Here is an 18,258-nt window from a genome sequence, read left to right as displayed (position 1 = left end):
CATGGGACTTACTACAAAAGGCACATAAAGGAGTAAAAAAGGTAAAGAAGATTCAGCTATAATCTTTGAGCTCTGAATCTGAATCTTTCAAAATGACAACTGGAGAATCAATTTTTGATTATTTTTCAAGAATAATATCTATAGTCAATTAATTGAAAAAAAATGGTGAAAAAATTACTAATGTTCGAGTCATGGAGAATATTTTACGCTCTTTAGATGCAAAATTTGACTTCATTGTTGTAACTATTGAAGAATCAAAGGAACTAGAGGAGATGACTATAGAGCAACTCATGGGCTCTCTATAAGTACATGAACAAAAGCTTTTCAAAAAGATGGAGAAAAAATTCATCGAGCAAGTACTTCAAACAAACCTCACACTACAAGAGAAATGTGATCCAAAAGATAGAACAAGTTTTCACGATCGAGGCCATGGAAGAAGAGGAAGAGGTGGAAGATTCCATTAACATCAGCCATAAAGAAGTCAAGGAAACACAAGAGACTTCCATGCCCGAGGTCATGATAGAGGAAGATTTTTTAATCCTAGAGAAAATGGAAGGTATGCACAACAAGCACCACATTATTTTATTTGCAAAAAATATGGACACTATACTAAAGATTGTTGATACAAACACTACAAGAAATTTAATTTTTTACGACGAAATTTTAGCGACGAAATATTTTTCGTCGCAAAAAAGTAGGCTTTTGCGATGAAATTTAAATTTCGTCCCCAAAAATTAGGTATTTGCGACGAAAAAAATTGCGTTGCAAAAAGTTATATCTTTTGCAACGAAATTTTTTTTTTTGTTGCTAGAAGTTCATTTTTAGCGACGAAATTTTTTTTCGTTGCAAAAAATAGTTTTTTTGGCGACGAAATTTTTTTTTTCGTAGTTAAAAATTTATTTTTTGCGATAAAAAAAATTTGGTCGCCAAAAAATTATATTTTTTACGTTGAAATTGATTTTTCGTTGCTAAAAAAAAAAGACTTTTGCGACCAATTTTATTTATATTTAGCGACGAAACTATTGCGTCGCTAAATTTTATTTTATTAAAAAATTTTTGAATATTTTGCGACGAAAATTTAAATTTCATTGCTAGAATTGATTTTTAGCGACGAAATTTTTTTCATCGCAAAAAAATTTTTTTTTTGGCGACGAAAAAATTTTTCGTTGTTAAATTTTTTTTTGCGACGAAAATAATTACGTCGTCAAAAATTTAATTTTTAGCGACAAAATATTTGTTTCGTTGCGAGAAACTTGATTTTCCAATCATTTGCGACGAAATTAAATTTTCGTTGCCAAAAATTAATCATTTACGATGAAAATATTTTTGTTGTAAAAAATTAAATTTTTTGGCGACAGAAAATTTATTTTTAGCAACGAATTTATTTCGTCGCTAAATATATTTTACTTAAAAATAAAACCGAAGGTATATTCTGCCCTAATTGAAAAAAATCTTTTGATCTCCCTCCCGGCCCGATCTCCGCCGCGGTCATCCAAATCTTCTCCCTCCCCGATCTCCGGCGACAGTCGTCGTTCCCCGGTCGCCGGTCGTCTTCCCGGTAAGTCCTCTCCCTCCCCGCCACCATCCTCTCTCTCTCTCCCTCCCCACCGCCGTCGAGCCCTCCCTCCCCGCCACCGTCGCCGCTCGAGCCCGCCCCCCGTCGCTGATCGAGCCCACCTCCCAGCTTGCCGGCCGCCGCAGCCGCCGTTTGGGCGGTTTCGTTGACCCGGGAAGCATTAAATTCGGCGGGAAGCGGCAGCAGCGACATATGGTGGTCGGCTTTGGAGAAGCCCCCATCTGCTCGTCTTCTATCTCTCTAGCGTTTGCTTGAGATTTTGGGATTCGGCGATCCATCTCCCTTTTCCTTACTCGCTCTCACAGTTCTCTTCTTTATTTGGAATGCCGTTTGGAAGGGGAAAGGTGTGATCCTTTTGAGTAAAGAGTGTGTTTGGTTGGGTTTCCAAGAGGGAATGGAGCTCCGGATCGTGGGGTGGAGGTTCTGAGGCTGTTGCTCTGTTTCTGGGATTGGAGAGTTGGGGATATCTCAGGTGAAACAGAGCTTCTCTCACGTTTTTATACTTGGATTTGTTATGTGTTAACCTCTTCTCATCTGTTTCTATCTGCTTGCTGCCGTGTCTTCTCTAAAGTTCGCAGCTTTTTGGTCGCCCAAGTATGTCGTCGGTTCTGGTAGCTCGGAAGGGGCGCCTTCAGCAGCGTTATGAAGGTCATTTCCGGCTTGTCGCAGGGTATTATGCTTTTTTACCTTGGCTGATTCCTCTAAAAACATGATTTTTATTTTATTTTTATCAGAATATCTTGGTTTGCATTTGATGCCTATGACCAAACTGTGCTAATGTCTGAAAAACAGGAGAGGTAAATATTTTTCTCTCCACTTGATGTTTGTATAGCAGAATTCCTAAAATAAACAGATGGATATGATGTAAATGGTGATGTTAGGACTTAGGAACGAGACCATTTTAATAAGCTAAACTATTCGATCACCTGATGTGTTCGCATGCAAAGATGGTACATCAGACTGCATAAGCCCCGGTACAGGAAGAAGTAATTGGATAGCCAATGACCTCTTGTTAGGTTTTTATATACTGGGGTCTCTGCTGCGATCCCTTTAGAGTGTTACATGACATCTTATGACGTAGTAAATGCTTGGGAGGGATTCATATTTGTGTTCTATTGGACGGAAATTTTAGCCATGATCATATCTAACTAGAAGCAGCTTAGGTATCGGTGTAGGAAAAGTTAGCTTGATGCCTGAGTAGGAATTTAATGGCGTCTTTTATCTCAACTAGTGGTGCCAAATAGCTGCAATTAAATAGATATTCTTGATCCGTTGGCTATAGCAAGTATGCGGGATACTGTTTTTTGGTTGTGGATCAGGCGGACTATGTTATAAGGTGGTGTTTTATACCATATAAATTGTCAATCTAGGCTTTAGAGAACATATGACTTATCTTGGATCTTCTAGTATAATTGTCCAAAATTTAATTTTCTTATTCATTTTCTTAACTTTGTTTCATGTGGTGGAAACAGATGCATTCCTTATAGACTCAAGGCAGACACAGATTCTCACAGTGGCAATTTGATAGATAGGCTGGAAGTTCTCATGATTTCTTCACCAAATCGAGATGATCTTGTCTTCCCAAAGGTGCAACTTCCTGTTCCGTTTGCTTCTAAAGTTTGATCTTGAAAGTATACTAATTTTCTCCGACAAAGTTTAAGAGTTGATGATTTTTTGGCCATCAGGGTGGATGGGAGAATGATGAGACTGCAGATGAAGCAGCATGCCGTGAAGCTTGGGAGGAAGCAGGTGTGAGGGGGATTATCAGTGTAAGTATCTAATCTAAATTTATTGCTTGAGGACATGGGGTGGTTGGTTTTATTAGAGTTACTGTAGCTTTCTTTGGTTGAATTTCTTTCCCCATTTACATGTGAAAACATATCTGATTTGTGTGTATCATGAGTGATTTTAATTTCCTCCCGACCAAGAGGAAAAATCAGATAGGTTGGTAAATGCGTTGTATTTAAGTGAATGATGGTCCTGATGAAATGAATCTTTGAACTCAATTGATCAAAAATAAAAATTGTCATAGAAAAGTCTCAAGTGTTATGGCAAGGGCTATTAGAATACTATGTGAGAAGGTTGTTCCATATACTCTAAAATATGAGCTGACACTTAGAATTTCTTAATTATAAAGTTTAAATATTACTTCTTGTTGGTTTTGATTTTATTTTGTTTATTGTGAAGGAAAAAATGTTAGAATTGAGAGAGCAGGCGACGAGGGAGGTGGGATCTGATGGTGATACTGGATCGCAGCAGGTTTGTTTGATGACAGATGATACGATTTTGGATACCGTCCTCGGGCGGCAGCTAGGATCTGGTCATAGCATGCGGTCCAAAAAATCATGCAGTTCGTCATCCGGCCGGTCTGATGATGCATCGGTGCCAGAGGCAGTTAGGACATCCATGAGCATGATGCAAGATCAAATTAGTTACTGGATGAATCGTAGTCAGACGCTCGAGAGGATCGTAGCTGCGGTGGCGGAACGGCTCGGTATTGATGCTTTTGAGTTAGCACCTCTACAGTCACATGATGCCGCCTCTGCACCACCATCGCGTCACGTATCGGGTCAGGGATCGACGCCTGGAGGAGGGAATGAGGCCAATGAGTCAGATCATACTTAGTTTGTACTTATTTTAAATTTAAAATGGTGTATGGACTTATATTTTTGTATATGACAAAGATGGTTATGAAACTTTTTGTTATTTGAAATTGGTCTTTTGACTTAGAATATTTTTATTGTGTTAACATACTGTTTATTTAAAATATGGTTGATCAGATAATTTGTATTTGAGCAGATTTTTTTGAAAAATTAATAAAAAAATTATTTTTTATCCAAAATTTATTTTAGCGATGAAATATTAATTTCGTCGCAAAAAAATTTGTGAACCCAAAAAAGTAAAACATTTATTATTCATTGCGACGAAATTTTTTATTTCGTTGCTATTTTTGCGACGAAAGTCTTAGTTTCGTCGCTAAAAATTATAACTTTTGCGACGAAATTTTTATTTCGTCGCAATTATGCCGACGAATATTTTTATTTCGTCGTCCTTATAGCGACGAAAGTCTTAGTTTCGTCGCTAAAAATTATAACTTTTGCGACGAACTTTTTTTTTCGTCGCAATTTTTGCGACGAAATTATTTCGTTGCTATTTTTGCGACGAAAAAAAGTTTCGTCGCTAAAAATTTAACTTTTTGCGACGAAATTTTTATTTCGTTGCAATTATAGCGACGAAATTATTATTTCGTCGCAATTATAGCGACAAATTTTTTTTATTTCGTCGCCCTTTTAGCGACGAAAATTTTATTTCGTTGCTATTATAGCGACGAAATTTTCTTTCGTCGCAATTATAGCGATGAACATTTTTTTCGTCGCAATTTTTGCGACGAAATTTTTGCGACAAATTATTTTGCGACGAAATCCGTCGCTAAGTTTTGCGACGAAATTAATTTTTGTCGCAAAAAATAAGAAAAATTTTTTTTTAATCAAAATATTTAGCGACGAAATTTTTTTTCGTTGCAATTTTAGCGACGAAAATTTAAGCTCTTGCGACAAAATATTTTCGTCGCTAATACAGTACATAACTTCGTCGTCTGGGTTTACTACTTTTGGCGACGAAATAAAATATTTTCGTCGCTAAGGTCTTTTGCTACGAGGCTTTCTCTACAAATTTTTAGCGACGATATATTTCGTCGCAAATACTATTAGCGACGAAAATAAGATTTTTAGCGACGAAAAAATTTCGTCGCAAAAAATTAAATTTCTTGTAGTGAAAGATGATGCTAATTATGTTGATGAAAAAATTTATTTTACAAAAAATAAGAAGGAGCAACCCTACTCTTGGCTTACAAAGGTACTACTAGTGTTGTCAAAAGAAGTACCTGGTATCTTGCATAGGTGCGAGCAATCATATGTGTGGCATGAGGGATATGTTTTTTGAGATGGATGAAAGCTTCAAGGGCTAAGTGATTTTTGGTGACTTCTCTACAAGGCCAGATGAAGGAAAAGATAAAATCCTCATCAAACTCAAAGATGGTACATAAAATTTTATTTCGAATGTCTATTATATTCCAGACATGAAAAGCAATATTCTTAGTCTGGGCTAATTACTTGAAAAGAACTATGACATTCACATGAAAAAATTAGATATTTCTATTAGAGACAACAACAACATTTTTATTGTACATGTTTCTATGTCAAAAAATAGAATGTTTGAGTTGAGTTTGCATGTTGATGATTCTTCTTGCATGATGGGAAGAATGTTTGATGATTCTACTCTATGGTATCTTAGATATGGACACTTAAACTTTAATAGACTAAAACTTTTGTCTAGTAAGAATATGGTGATAGGGATACCTTGGCTGAAAATACCTCAAAAAAAATATGAAACTTGCATAGTTGGAAAGCAACAAAGGAGAAGCTTCATTTCAGGAAGATCAAGAAGAGTAACAAAACCATTGGAGTTGATGCATTCAGATATTTGTGGTCCGATCAAACTAATATCTATGGAAGGTAACAAATATTATCTCTCCTTCACTGATGATTATTCTGAAAAGACATGGGTTTATTTGCTGAAAGAAAAGAGTGAAGTATTTCAAAAATTTGAAGAATTTAAGTTTCTTGTTGAGAAACAAAGTGGTTTTTTAATTAAAATTTTGAGATTGGATCGCGACGGTGAGTATTTATCTAATGAGTTTGCAAATTTTTTTAAAAAATATAAATTTTTTTATCAAGTTACCATACCTTATTCATCTCAACAGAATGGAGTTTTGAAAAGAAAGAATAGAACTATTTTAAATATGGTTCAATACATGTTGAAAGATAAAAGTATGCCTAAAGAAATTTGGGGAGAAGCAATTGCTTGTGTAGTTTATTTGTTGAATCGGTTTTCCTCAAAAAGGCTTTACAATATAGCACCTGAGCAAGCATCGAGTTCATACAAGCCTAAGGTTGATCATCTTCACATCTTTGGAAGCATTGCTTATGTCAAAGTGCTCGAAGAAAAAAGGACCAAACTTGATGATAAAGGAGAAAAGTGCATTCTTTTAGGCTATGTTGAAAATTCAAGCGGTTATAAGTTGTATAATCCTATTACAAAGAAAGTGATCTTCTCAAGAAATATTAATTTTGATGAAAAGCAAAAGTGGAGTTGGCAAGATAATAACAAAATGCAAGAAAATAAGGTATATATTAAAGAAGAAGAAGAACCAAGTATCAAGAAGAAATTCCATCAATCCGACAATAAAGTCCAAGACATCCATCTCCACAAAAAAGTTCAAGTAGCTCATTCTCAAGAACAATACATAAAAGTTGGAGTATCCAAGAATTGCTTGACGTTACAAGGCATCTTGATGCTAATAATTATACTATGTTTTGCCTTTTTGCAGGTTGTGATCCAATTGAGTTCCATGAAGCAAATAAAGAAGAAAAATGAAAAAATGCTATGAAGAAATTTCATCGATAAAAAAAAAAGATACTTAGAAACTCATAAATCTTCTCCAAGGTCATCAAGCCATTGTTGTCAAATGGATGTACAAGACAAAGACAAATGCAAGAAGAGAAATTGAAAAGCACAAAGTCTGCTTGATGGTGAAAGGTTACAAACAACAATATAATATTGACTATGATGAAGTTTTTTCTCTCATTATTCGAATGGAGATGATACGCCTTCTTATTTTTTTAGCAGCTCAAATAAAATAAATTTTTTTTAAATGGATATAAAATCAGCTTTTTTGAATGGCTATTTGGATGAAGAAGTCTATGTAGAATAACCTTCAGATTTCATTCAAAAAGGACAAGAAGATAAAGTCTACAAACTCAAAAGAGCTCTTTATTAATTGAAACAAGCTCCACAAGCTTCGAATACAAGAGCTGACAAATATTTTGCTGAAAATGATTTTCAAAAATACCTTCTTGAATATTCTCTTTATATAAAGACTAACAATATTGGTGGTGTTCTATTTATTTGCCTATATGTAGATGATTTGATATTTACGAAAAATAGTCTTGCAATGATTGAAGATTTCAAGAGTTCAATGATCAAAAAATTTGAGAGACAGATCTTGACTTAATATCTTATTTTTTAGACATTGAAGTCAACCAATCAAATGAAGGCATATTCATTTTACAAAGCAAATATACAAAGAAGATTTTGGAGAAATTCAACATGGAGAAGTATAATTCTAGCAACATCCCAATCGAATACAACATCAAGTTGTGTAAAGATGGAGAAGAAGATCTTGTCAATCCAACATATTATAAAAGTTTGGTTGGAAGCTTAAGATATCTTACAAGCACAAGGCCAAATATTATCTGTAGTGTTGGAGTTGTAGGTTGTTACATGGAGAAGCTAAGAATGAATCACTTAATTACCGCAAAAAAAATTCTTCAATATATCAAAGGTACACAAGATTATGGTATTTTTTATTCATCTACCAACCCAATAAGGTTAGTTGGATTTTGTGATAGCAATTAGACTAGAGATATTGATGATAGAAAAGGTACAAGTGGATTTATTTTTTATATTGGAGGTGCGGCGTTCACATGATCTTCCAAGAAGTAATAAATTATTACACTTTCATCTTATGAAGATGAGTATGTTACACCAACAAATTATGTTTGTCATGCATTATGGCTTCAAAAATTTTTACAAGAAATAAAGATTTCACAAGAAGAGCCAACAAGCATTTTTGTTGACAACAAATCAGCTATACAACTTGTCAAAAATCTAGTCTTCCATGATTGAAGCAAGCACATCGACACAAAATTTTACTTTATTCGAGATTGTATCAAAGATAAAAGGTACAATTTCTCCACATTCTAACAAAAGATTAGGTAGCCGATATCTTCACAAAATCTCTCAAGGTGATGGAGTTCGAAAAACTAAGAAGCATGCTTGGAGTCATGAAGTTTCGAGTTTAAAAGGGGGTGTTGGAATTAAACTTGATTTCTCTAGAAGGTTCTATAAATATAGAATAAAGATTTTTCTAAAATGCCTTACGAATATAGAAGAAAAATTTCTCCAGAAGGCCCTACGAATATAGAAAAAAGATTTCTCTAGAAGACCCTACGAATATAATAGGAGGATTTCTCTAGAAGACTCTACAAAAGTCAAAAATTTTTGTTATGAAATTTTAAAAATAGCTAGTATGTATAAGGTTCCATGAAGTCCTATAAATATCTCTTGTAACTCTTTTCTTATAAACAAGTGAAGTTTTTAGAATTCAAGTTTTTTTATTTACCTATCCTCTATTTTTTTCTCTTTCTCTACAATAGAATTTCTTCCTACTTCCTCCTAAGTCCATTTTTTAACAAACTAGAATTCAAACTATGAAAATAAAATGTAGATGAGAATGCGAAACAAAAAGTGATCGTAGGAATCCAAGAACAATATCCAAAAATCTAACATGAAAGGAGACATTAGAAAGAAGAAGAAGCCGAATCTTTTCAACGAACCACAATTCAAACAATAGAGATCCCACTTCCAACACAGAGAAAATCCCATGCCACTCTAACAAAGATTGCGACTTCTAAGGTTCTTGATCGATTTCTAGTGTTCTTGGTTTCCTTTCCTTTTCTTTCTTGTTTGTTGATCCGGTGATATATACCAATGGAGAAGAGATGAAAGAGTAAAGAGGAGCCAAAGATCTTGGAAAGAAATGCGAGAGATGGAGAAGAAGAGAAATTACTAAATGGGAAAGACGTCGTCTTCATGATCGAAAAGCCACAAACCATGATACTCTCCATCTTTCCATTTCCTCTCTCGCTTTCTTGCTCCATTCCTGAGATCTTGGGTCGATATATATAGGTTGGGCAGAGGCATAGAGTTCGTCAGCCGCAAGTTCTACCTCATCATTATGCGGATGTTTTATAGACGGTGTAGAGGGTCATGCGTAATGCATGCGGAGATGTGAAGGAGGCATCATAGGCCATCAAGTTTCCTCGTATAAAAATTCTTTGTGCACCACTCGTGATGTAGAAAATCTAACGTGGAGAATACTACTTCATCCTATTAGACCACGTAACCATCACTTTTCAATGTGCATTTAATGTTTTTCTACTTTTTCATTTAAAATTTTAAATATTAAAAATATCCTTAAAAATTATGATATTCCTTCTTAAAAATTATGATACCCTTTTATAAAAATTATAACACCCCTTTTCTTCTGAAAAAATTATGATCTCCCTTCACAGAATTATGACGCCTTTTCATAAAAATTATGACATCTCTTCATAAAAATTATGACATTCCTTCACAAAAATTATGATATCCTATGAAGAGAAGGAGTGCCATAATTTTTAGGATAAATTATATTCGTAGTTTTTAAATTAAATTAAATTTTTTTAAATGATCTTTAAACTACAAAATCATAACTTTTGATCCCTGGTCTTTTCGAATAGTCTTAATATTGTCCTTCAACCAATTTCGATAATTTTCTCTCATTCGTTTAGTTATTTTTTGCTGAATCGATGCTTATGTGGTCATTTTTTGAAGAGATGGCACTGGCGTGGCAAAGCATGAATTGCAAAGCAACCAAAGAAAAAAGAAACAAAAAAAAACTCAGAAGTCTTCTCTCTCCTCCCAACCGATCCCTCCACCCGCACCCCCGCCCACCCTGGCGCAACCCCCCAACCCTCCCGCCCGTCCTGATGCCACCGCACCGATGGGTTGTGTGTTGGTGCCCCCACTCCACCCCCATGTGCCCTGTGCTTCCACTCTCCGACGCACCTGGCCCCACCCCCCGTCACTGTCGGCTCAACTAGGTGGGAGGCTTGGAGCGACGGAATAGAGAAGCTTAGACAACCCCACCACCCTGGAATCTTCTTCGCTTACGAGCACATCCTTGAAACCTTCACCAAGAAGCACGTCATCCCACCCCCTTCCCATCGTCCTCTCCCCTCCGTCGTCTTGCCTAATCCTCTCCTCTTCATCACCGCCGCTGCCTTCTCCTCCTCCTATTCCGCATCATCCCATCCTCGCCGTCACCTCCCTCCATCAGCCTCTCGCTCTCCCAGCCGGAGGGGTGGCTGTTGCTGCTGCTGGTTGTGGTGCAACTGTGCACAGAGGTGGAGGAGGGGCACCGAAGCTGGGCACAGCACTGAAAAGAGGCGGTGTGGTGGCTGAGCAGGCTGGAGCAGCAGATGGAGACGAAGAAGGCAGGAAAGAAATGAAAAAAGTGGAAGAGGTGGAGGCTAAGATCCGTCGCCACTGCCCTGCCGCCTCCCAAGGCATTCTCCACCTCCACCATGGATGACTCCAATGCTGCTGTCCCCATGACCCTTTGTACCTGCCTCTGCATCATCGATAGCGGCCCCACTGCCTACACGGTAGCGATCTATACCGCGCGAGTCGAGCTCAAGCCCATCATGTTTGAGGGCTGGATGGCCAACGATATCACCGCCGATGGCTACCTTACCACCCCCACCGACATCGAGAACTTCTTTGGATTTTCGAAGGGCATCCTTGGATTTGAGCTCATGGACCACTACCGTGCTTAGTTGCTCCGTTTCGGCACCCACATCCTCTCTGAGACTGTCATCGCCGTCGACCTCATCGTCCATCCCTTCCATGTCCTCTCCTCCTCTACCACCATCGAAAAGCGGTCAGAGGGGGTGCAGCGGGGCAGGCGCCGGGGCAAGGGGAGCCGTCGGGGGCAGGCGGAGGTGCCATTGGAGGAGGCGGTCGGAAGGAAGGAGAAGAAGAAGAATGAATAATGATAATAATAATAATAATAATAATAATAATAATAATAATAATAATAATAATAATAAAATATTATTTTTTGCATGATTTATTATGTGGTCAGATTTATAAAAAATATATTATTTTTTATTCCATATCAGCATCGGTGACTGCCACATAAGTACCGGTGACTGCCATGTAGGATTTTCGATATGAAAATGGACTGAAAATGGACGAAGGACAATATTAAAATTGTTCAAAAAATTTAGAGATTAAAATTTAAGTTTTTATAGTTTAAGAATCATTTAAAAAAATCCAATATAGTTTAAGGACTACCGACATAATTTATTCTAATTTTTAAGAAGGGGTGTCATAATTCTATGAAGGAGGGATATCATAATTTTTATGAAAGGATATCATAATTCTGTAAAGGAGTGTCATAATTCTGTGAAGGAGTGTCATAATTTTTTTGAAAAAAAAGAAGTATCATAATTTTTGTGAAGGATGCCATAATGTTTAAAATAAATTATAAAATTTTTTTTAAGATTAGATTAAAATTATACTTAAATCTAATGTTTAAAAAATCTATGCTAAAGTCTTTGATATTTACCTCAACTTTATAGTTTAGTTCCGACCATTAAGCAGCTTATTAATCCAAAATAAAATTGAAGTACCATATAATTAAAATTTTTTGAAATAATCGAAATACCCTTCATCGGTGGATGAGTAAGATAAAAATCCTTCTCCTCTCTGACTGTCACGCTCCGAACCCAACACCCGGATCGGATACGTGATGGCCGCACACTCCTTAGAGTAAGCCCTAAAGAATATGCAAGGCCAAATTAAATCATTACAACTTTATCAACCATAATAATTTATTTCAACAATAATTCATAAAACCTTGCATAATTACAATTTAAATTTCTTCAACCCTCTGATCAGATATAAACGGTACTCTATCTATGCATCCGCTCTCTCACAAATCCATACCATAGCCAACCATGGACATCTTGTAACTCTGAGAAGAAAAAGAAAATGAAGGGGTGTGAGCTTTACAGCCCAGTAAGAATTTCCATATCACACCAATATAATAATATAATCTGAAAATAATGATAGGCAATAACACATAAAAGTCGATGTTCACTGTCCAAAATACTGCAAACATTTATAGATTATCTGTTTTATCAAAAGAGATGCATCATCATATGTTAAATAAGTGAAACAATTTTATTCAACGATTGTTTCATGTCTTATCTTTCTATTTTCTTCTATTATCACATCATCTTTAATCCTTTCTTTTTGGCTTTAGCTTTAGCTTTGGCTTTGGCTTTGGCTTTGGACTACCAGGATCATGCGACGATCTTTTATTCGGATCGATTTCTATGATCTTCCTCGGATCGAAATATTCATGATCTTTCTCGGATCAAAGTGGCCATGATCTTTCTTGGATCAGATTCTTCATGATCTTTCTCGGATCAGATTCTTCATGATCTTTCTCGGATCAGATTCTTCCACACATAAGCCTGTGGGGGCTGTCCCAAGCATAAGCTCCTGGCAAGCTATTCCACATGACAAGACCAGTCCAAACCATATTTCTCTTTCTTTTCATTTTCATGAAATTAAAATATTTGACTTCATTAATCAATTCAAATTTTGCAATGTAATAAATATGTCATCCCCATATAATCATGCCATCAATCGCTGATACATATGTATTGATATAACATACTCATGTTCAAAATTACATAAATAAATAACAGTATCTCAGATATAATAAATTCATCGATCTCAAATCTAACGATGCAAAATCAACGATGTAAGACCAACAGTAAAATAGCATATATATAATAGTGATCATGTACAGGGATTCTTACCTTTACCGGTGATTGATCCAAGCACAAAAATCAATGTTCTTCTTTGATTTATGAATTCTTTAACAAAATATTCCACTCGATATCACTTGCAGACAATCATTTCTTCATAACCCTAATCAAATATAAAAATCATATATGGAGAAAATTATCGATAATCAATCCTAATAACATAAATCTAGGACCTCTCTCAGGATTAACCAAAATTAGGGTTTATCTAAGTATCAGGATCCTCCACTGATCCATAAGACTTCTAGAGAGAGAAAATTCATGAAAAGAGAGAAAATTTTAGAGAAAAAAAGTAGAGAGAGAAAGTGGAGAGAGAAATTTTCGTATCCTTCAGATGAGGCAATCATGATCGAGATCATTAAAGGACCTATCAGGGTGACTCAATATGAATCAAGTGTTACAAATTTCGAATAGGATCGGACTGGGATCAGATCTACTACACCAATTTCAGAGCAATCTCAGATCATCTTATTTTCATCTTAAGTTTATCCTAAGATCCGTGATGAAATCAAAGAGAGAAAGACACTAGAGAGATAAAATTCATAAAAAGAGAGAAAAAAATCTAGAGAGAGAAACTGGAGAGAGAAGGTAGAGAGAGGAGAGAGAGAAAATTTTTCTCTCTTCTTCTTCTTTTTATTTTATTTTATTTTTATTTTTCTCTTTCTCTTTTTCTTTTCTTTTTTTTTTCTTTTTCTTTTTCCTTTTTCTTTTCTTTTTCTTTTTCCTTTTTCTTTTCTTTTTCCTTTTTCTTTTCTTCTTCTCCTTCTTCTTTTCTTCTTCTTTTCTTTTCTTCCCGCAGCCTCCCTTGGCTGAAACAGGGGAAGACCGTGAGGTCCCCCCCTCGGTGGCTCAGGCTCTGGTGATTTGGCCGGAGATCCGGCAACGACGACGATGGGGTTCGGCCGGCGGTGGCCAGCAGCGGACGGCCGGCAGCGAAGAGGAGAACAGCAGCAAAATCAAGGGAAAATTTAGAAAAATAGGGGATTTCTTTTGCGACTGATTTTCGACAAAGTCGGTGGCCGGCGGTGAGGCCTTGGGCCAAGGGAGAAAGGGAAGAGGGAGAGGAAGAAGGGGAGGGGCTTACCTCGAGCTCCGGCAGTGTCTCCATTTCCAATTTTCGGTGAGCACGGATTTAAGAAAATCGATAAAACGAGAAAGAAAGAGGGAGGAAGAAGAGAAGAGGCTGGGCTCTGGGATCCTTTGGAGGGAGGGGAGAAGGAGATTTATAGATGGGATCTAGGGCTCCTAGAGTCCCAATCCCATTTTGATTCAAAGAGGGAAGACGGACTCTATCAGGAGTCCTCTTCTGTTCTCTTCTTTTTTTTATTATTATTTTTTTAATCTGGGTTATTACATTCTCTCCTTCTTAAAATAATTTCGTCCTCGAAATTTAAGTTATGTCGTTCGAGATACATATTTTAAAATATACATTCTTCATATCATTCTTAAGCTTACGATAATGTCTTATATATTATTTATTTCTCATGATCTTGTTATAACAAAAATTATTTGAAATCTCAAACTCATCCCTTCTTATTGATTTCTCAACTTTTTGAAGAACTGTAATATTTTAGACTTGTATTAATATACCATCATTATTTGTCTAATACATTCCACTCAAAATTCATAATTATCTCAGACTATCCTTGATAGAAAAATAAAAAAAGTTCAAACATCGGTCACTCTTCACAATCATCGATTTTTTTCTTCTCTTGACCTTCCAACAAATTTTATATGTAGACTCTCATCTTAAGAAAACCTTAATCTTCTATATCAGTCCAAGTAACAATATTAAATTTTTTAAAAAAAATATGAGATCTATGTCAGGACATTCTAAGTTTGAACTAATAACAGAACTATCAAGCTTGTTAATAAACTTGAGATATCTAGGATTTCTTGGCATTATCTACAATGAAGCATCCTACTAACAAAAATTATCCGACTATGATCAAATTAAAATCATTTTTTATTTATAACTAATGCATTCCATAATATCTTCGGAATCAAAGAATTAATATTTCTAATCAATTTAACCCACCACGCTTTTACTACACACTTTGATCTTAATTTATCAAATTATATAAGTCTATCAAAGATAAAAATATCCTTATATGTTAGATCAATCCAGGATAGATCCAACCTTCAAATTTTATATAAGACTTACGGTAAAATTTTAAGTTTCTTTATCTTTACTACCTTTGGGTATAGCATATAAAAATTAAATCTTGATCCACTTCCTATATTTAAAATCATTGCATAAGTTTCATCACTCTACAAGAATCCAACATGTCTAGAATTAATTGGAGTTAACCTTAGATTTACCTTACAATCATTTAGATAATTTCTAAATCAATCTTCTTTTTTTGTAAAAGAATTAATTCTAACTTGACAAACTAGAAGAATTCAAGCCAACATCCTTAAGTAGAGTCAACTTGATTATTTCTTATAAAGCTCTCTTCATCACAACCCTTAATATTAATCGATAAATCTATACAAAATCTTGTCCCTTGTATAAGTCATTCAAAATTTAACACTAACAAGATGTCTTAGTTCAATTTAAAAAAAATTCAAACTTGACTTGAATAATTAATACACTTCACCATCTTCAACAATCACAAGAAAAATTAAAAAAATCTAATCCAAAGATAGTAATACGAATTATTAAAGATTTCATCATAACCTGTATATCATACTCTGATAAAATAAATTTTTTTCTTTAATTTAACAACAATATCAAAAGACTTTTGATCCACTTAAAAAAAAATAAACTATTGACTTGAAATTTAATGCAACTTGAAAGATCAAGGAATCATATTCAGAATATGATATTTTGAGTAACCAAAAATTTCATCAAGATGTGTATCTCATATTTTCATAATAAAATTTAAGTATATATATATATATATTTTTTCATCTAAGATTGGGTTTCATATATGACCTCTTATAGGTTCAGTGTTCAAAAATATTTCTCTCTCATATGATGTAATTTCTTCTTAGACCATACCCTAATTAACTTTCTTTGATAAGTCCAAATTCATAATACTCAGACAATTATCATCGAAATTAAAAAAATTATCATGATCTTCAATCATATAAATTTTACATTCCAAAATCCTCTAGTATACTCAACATAACTTATCAATACCTCTCACTTTATTCCAAGGTCAACTCCTTTCATACTTAGGTCAACCTTACTAATTGAAATCTAAAATATAACTCATCAATTCTATTATAGATATCATATGCCACTTATACATAAATTTCATCTTAATATCTATTGATTCGAAATCTAAATATTGAACCTTCTCTTTTATATCTATCATGTTTCTCATGATCATAACCTAAGTTCAGATATCACTAAAATTATAATTCTGAATCATTATAACCTTAAACTCAAATACCACTTAAATCATATTCTCTAATGATCATAACCTAAATTGTAATATCATTCTATTACATCCTTAATGATTATAACCTTAAACTCTGATATTATCTATCATACTCTATCAATTATAATCTCAAGTTTTGATATCATTTATATGACAATCCCTAGTGACCTTAAACTTAGGCTCTAGCACTATTCTGTCATATCCTAATCACTTGTATCATTGTCTCCAAATGAACGTAACCTAAGTTCTAAGCTCAAATGCCACTCTGTCACATCCTACTGATCTTACATAAAGTTTTAATATCTCTTCATAATCTCTAGTGATCTTAAACCTAAGCTTTGATATTATTCTATCACATCCTAATCATTTATATCGTAATCTCCAATGATCATAACCTAAGCTCTGATACCATTCTGTCACGCCCCGAACCCAACACCCGGATCGGATACATGATGGCCGCACACTCCTTAGAGTAAGCCCTAAAGAATATGCAAGGCCAAATTAAATCATTACAACCTTATCAACCATAATAATTTATTTCAACAATAATTCATAAAACCTTGCATAATTATAATTTAAATTTCTTCAACCCTCTGATCAGATATCAACGGTACCCTATCTATGCATCCGCTCTCTCACAAATCCATACCACAGCCAACCATGGACATCTTGTAACTCTGAGAAGAAAAAGAAAATGAAGGGGTGTGAGCTTTACAGTTCAGTAAGAATTCCCATATCACACCAATATAATAATATAATCTGAAAATAATGATAGGCAATAACACATAAAAATCGATGTTCACTGTCCAGAATACTGCAAACATTTATAGATTATCTGTTTTATCAAAAGAGATGCATCATCATATGTTAAATAAGTGAAACAATTTTATTCAACGATTGTTTCATGTCTTATCTTTCTATTTTCTTCTATTATCACATCACCTTTAATCCTTTCTTTTTGGCTTTAGCTTTAGCTTTGGCTTTGGCTTTGGCTTTGGACTATCAGGATCATGCGATGATCTTTTATTCGGATCGATTTCTGTGATCTTCCTCGGATCGAAATATTCATGATCTTTCTCGGATCAAAGTGGCCATGATCTTTCTCGGATCGAATCATTCATGATCTTTCTCGGATCAGATTCTTCATGATCTTTCTCGGATCAGATTCTTCATGATCTTTCTCGGATCATATTTTTCCACACATAAGCCTGTGGGGGCTGTCCCAGGCATAAGCTCCTGGCAAGCTATTCCACATGACAAGACCAGTCCAAACCATATTTCTCTTTCTTTTCATTTTCATGAAATTAAAATATTTGACTTCATTAATTAATTTAAATTTTGCAATGTAATAAATATGTCATCCCCATATAATCATGCCATCAATCGCTGATACATATGTATTGATATAACATACTCATGCTCAAAATTATATAAATAAATAACAGTATCTCAGATATAATAAATTCATCGATCTCAAATCTAACGATGCAAAATCAACGATGTAAGACCAACAGTAAAATAGCATATATATAATAGTGATCATGTACAGGGATTCTTACCTTTACCGGTGACTGATCCAAGCACAAAAATCAATGTTCTTCTTTGATTTATGAATTCTTTAACAAAATATTCCACTCGATATCATTTGCAGACAATCATCTCTTCATAACCCTAATCAAATATAAAAATCATATATGGAGAAAATTATCCGATAATCAATCCTAATAAC

The 18,258-nt window shown here is 34.8% G+C and overlaps 1 protein-coding gene across 2 annotated transcripts; it reads left to right on the top strand.

The window, feature by feature from the left end:
* The first annotated feature begins 1,416 nt into the window (after positions 1 to 1,416).
* Positions 1,417 to 4,289, top strand: LOC140856693 (uncharacterized). 2 transcript variants are annotated; one of them, XM_073254870.1, is made up of 6 exons: positions 1,417 to 1,558; positions 1,914 to 2,048; positions 2,148 to 2,246; positions 3,049 to 3,163; positions 3,262 to 3,345; positions 3,764 to 4,289. In XM_073254870.1, the coding sequence occupies exons 3-6, from the start codon at positions 2,173 to 2,175 to the stop codon at positions 4,199 to 4,201; spliced, it is 711 nt and encodes a 236-aa protein (XP_073110971.1). In that variant the 5' UTR covers positions 1,417 to 1,558; positions 1,914 to 2,048; positions 2,148 to 2,172; the 3' UTR covers positions 4,202 to 4,289. The 2 variants fall into 2 exon arrangements, with proteins under 2 accessions (XP_073110971.1, XP_073110972.1); XM_073254871.1 differs by lacking the exon at positions 1,417 to 1,558 and having other exon boundaries at positions 1,592 to 2,048; positions 2,155 to 2,246.
* The last annotated feature ends 13,969 nt before the right edge of the window (positions 4,290 to 18,258 follow it).

The sequence above is a fragment of the Elaeis guineensis genome, chromosome 3, assembly GCF_000442705.2.
Source record: "Elaeis guineensis isolate ETL-2024a chromosome 3, EG11, whole genome shotgun sequence".
Classification (NCBI taxonomy): domain Eukaryota; kingdom Viridiplantae; phylum Streptophyta; class Magnoliopsida; order Arecales; family Arecaceae; genus Elaeis; species Elaeis guineensis.
Note: the sequence above shows the minus strand (reverse complement) of the source record. Positions and strands in the feature narration are given on the sequence as shown.

What these genes read in the sequence shown, in the direction of transcription:
- LOC140856693 (XM_073254870.1), top strand. Translation starts at nt 2,173, where the DNA reads ATGTCGTCGGTTCTGGTAGCTCGGAAGGGGCGCCTTCAGCAGCGTTAT. An exon ending in CATTTCCGGCTTGTCGCAGG is followed by an intron (nt 2,247 to 3,048) that starts GTATTATGCTTT and finishes TGGTGGAAACAG; the next exon opens with ATGCATTCCTTATAGACTCA. An exon ending in ATGATCTTGTCTTCCCAAAG is followed by an intron (nt 3,164 to 3,261) that starts GTGCAACTTCCT and finishes TTTGGCCATCAG; the next exon opens with GGTGGATGGGAGAATGATGA.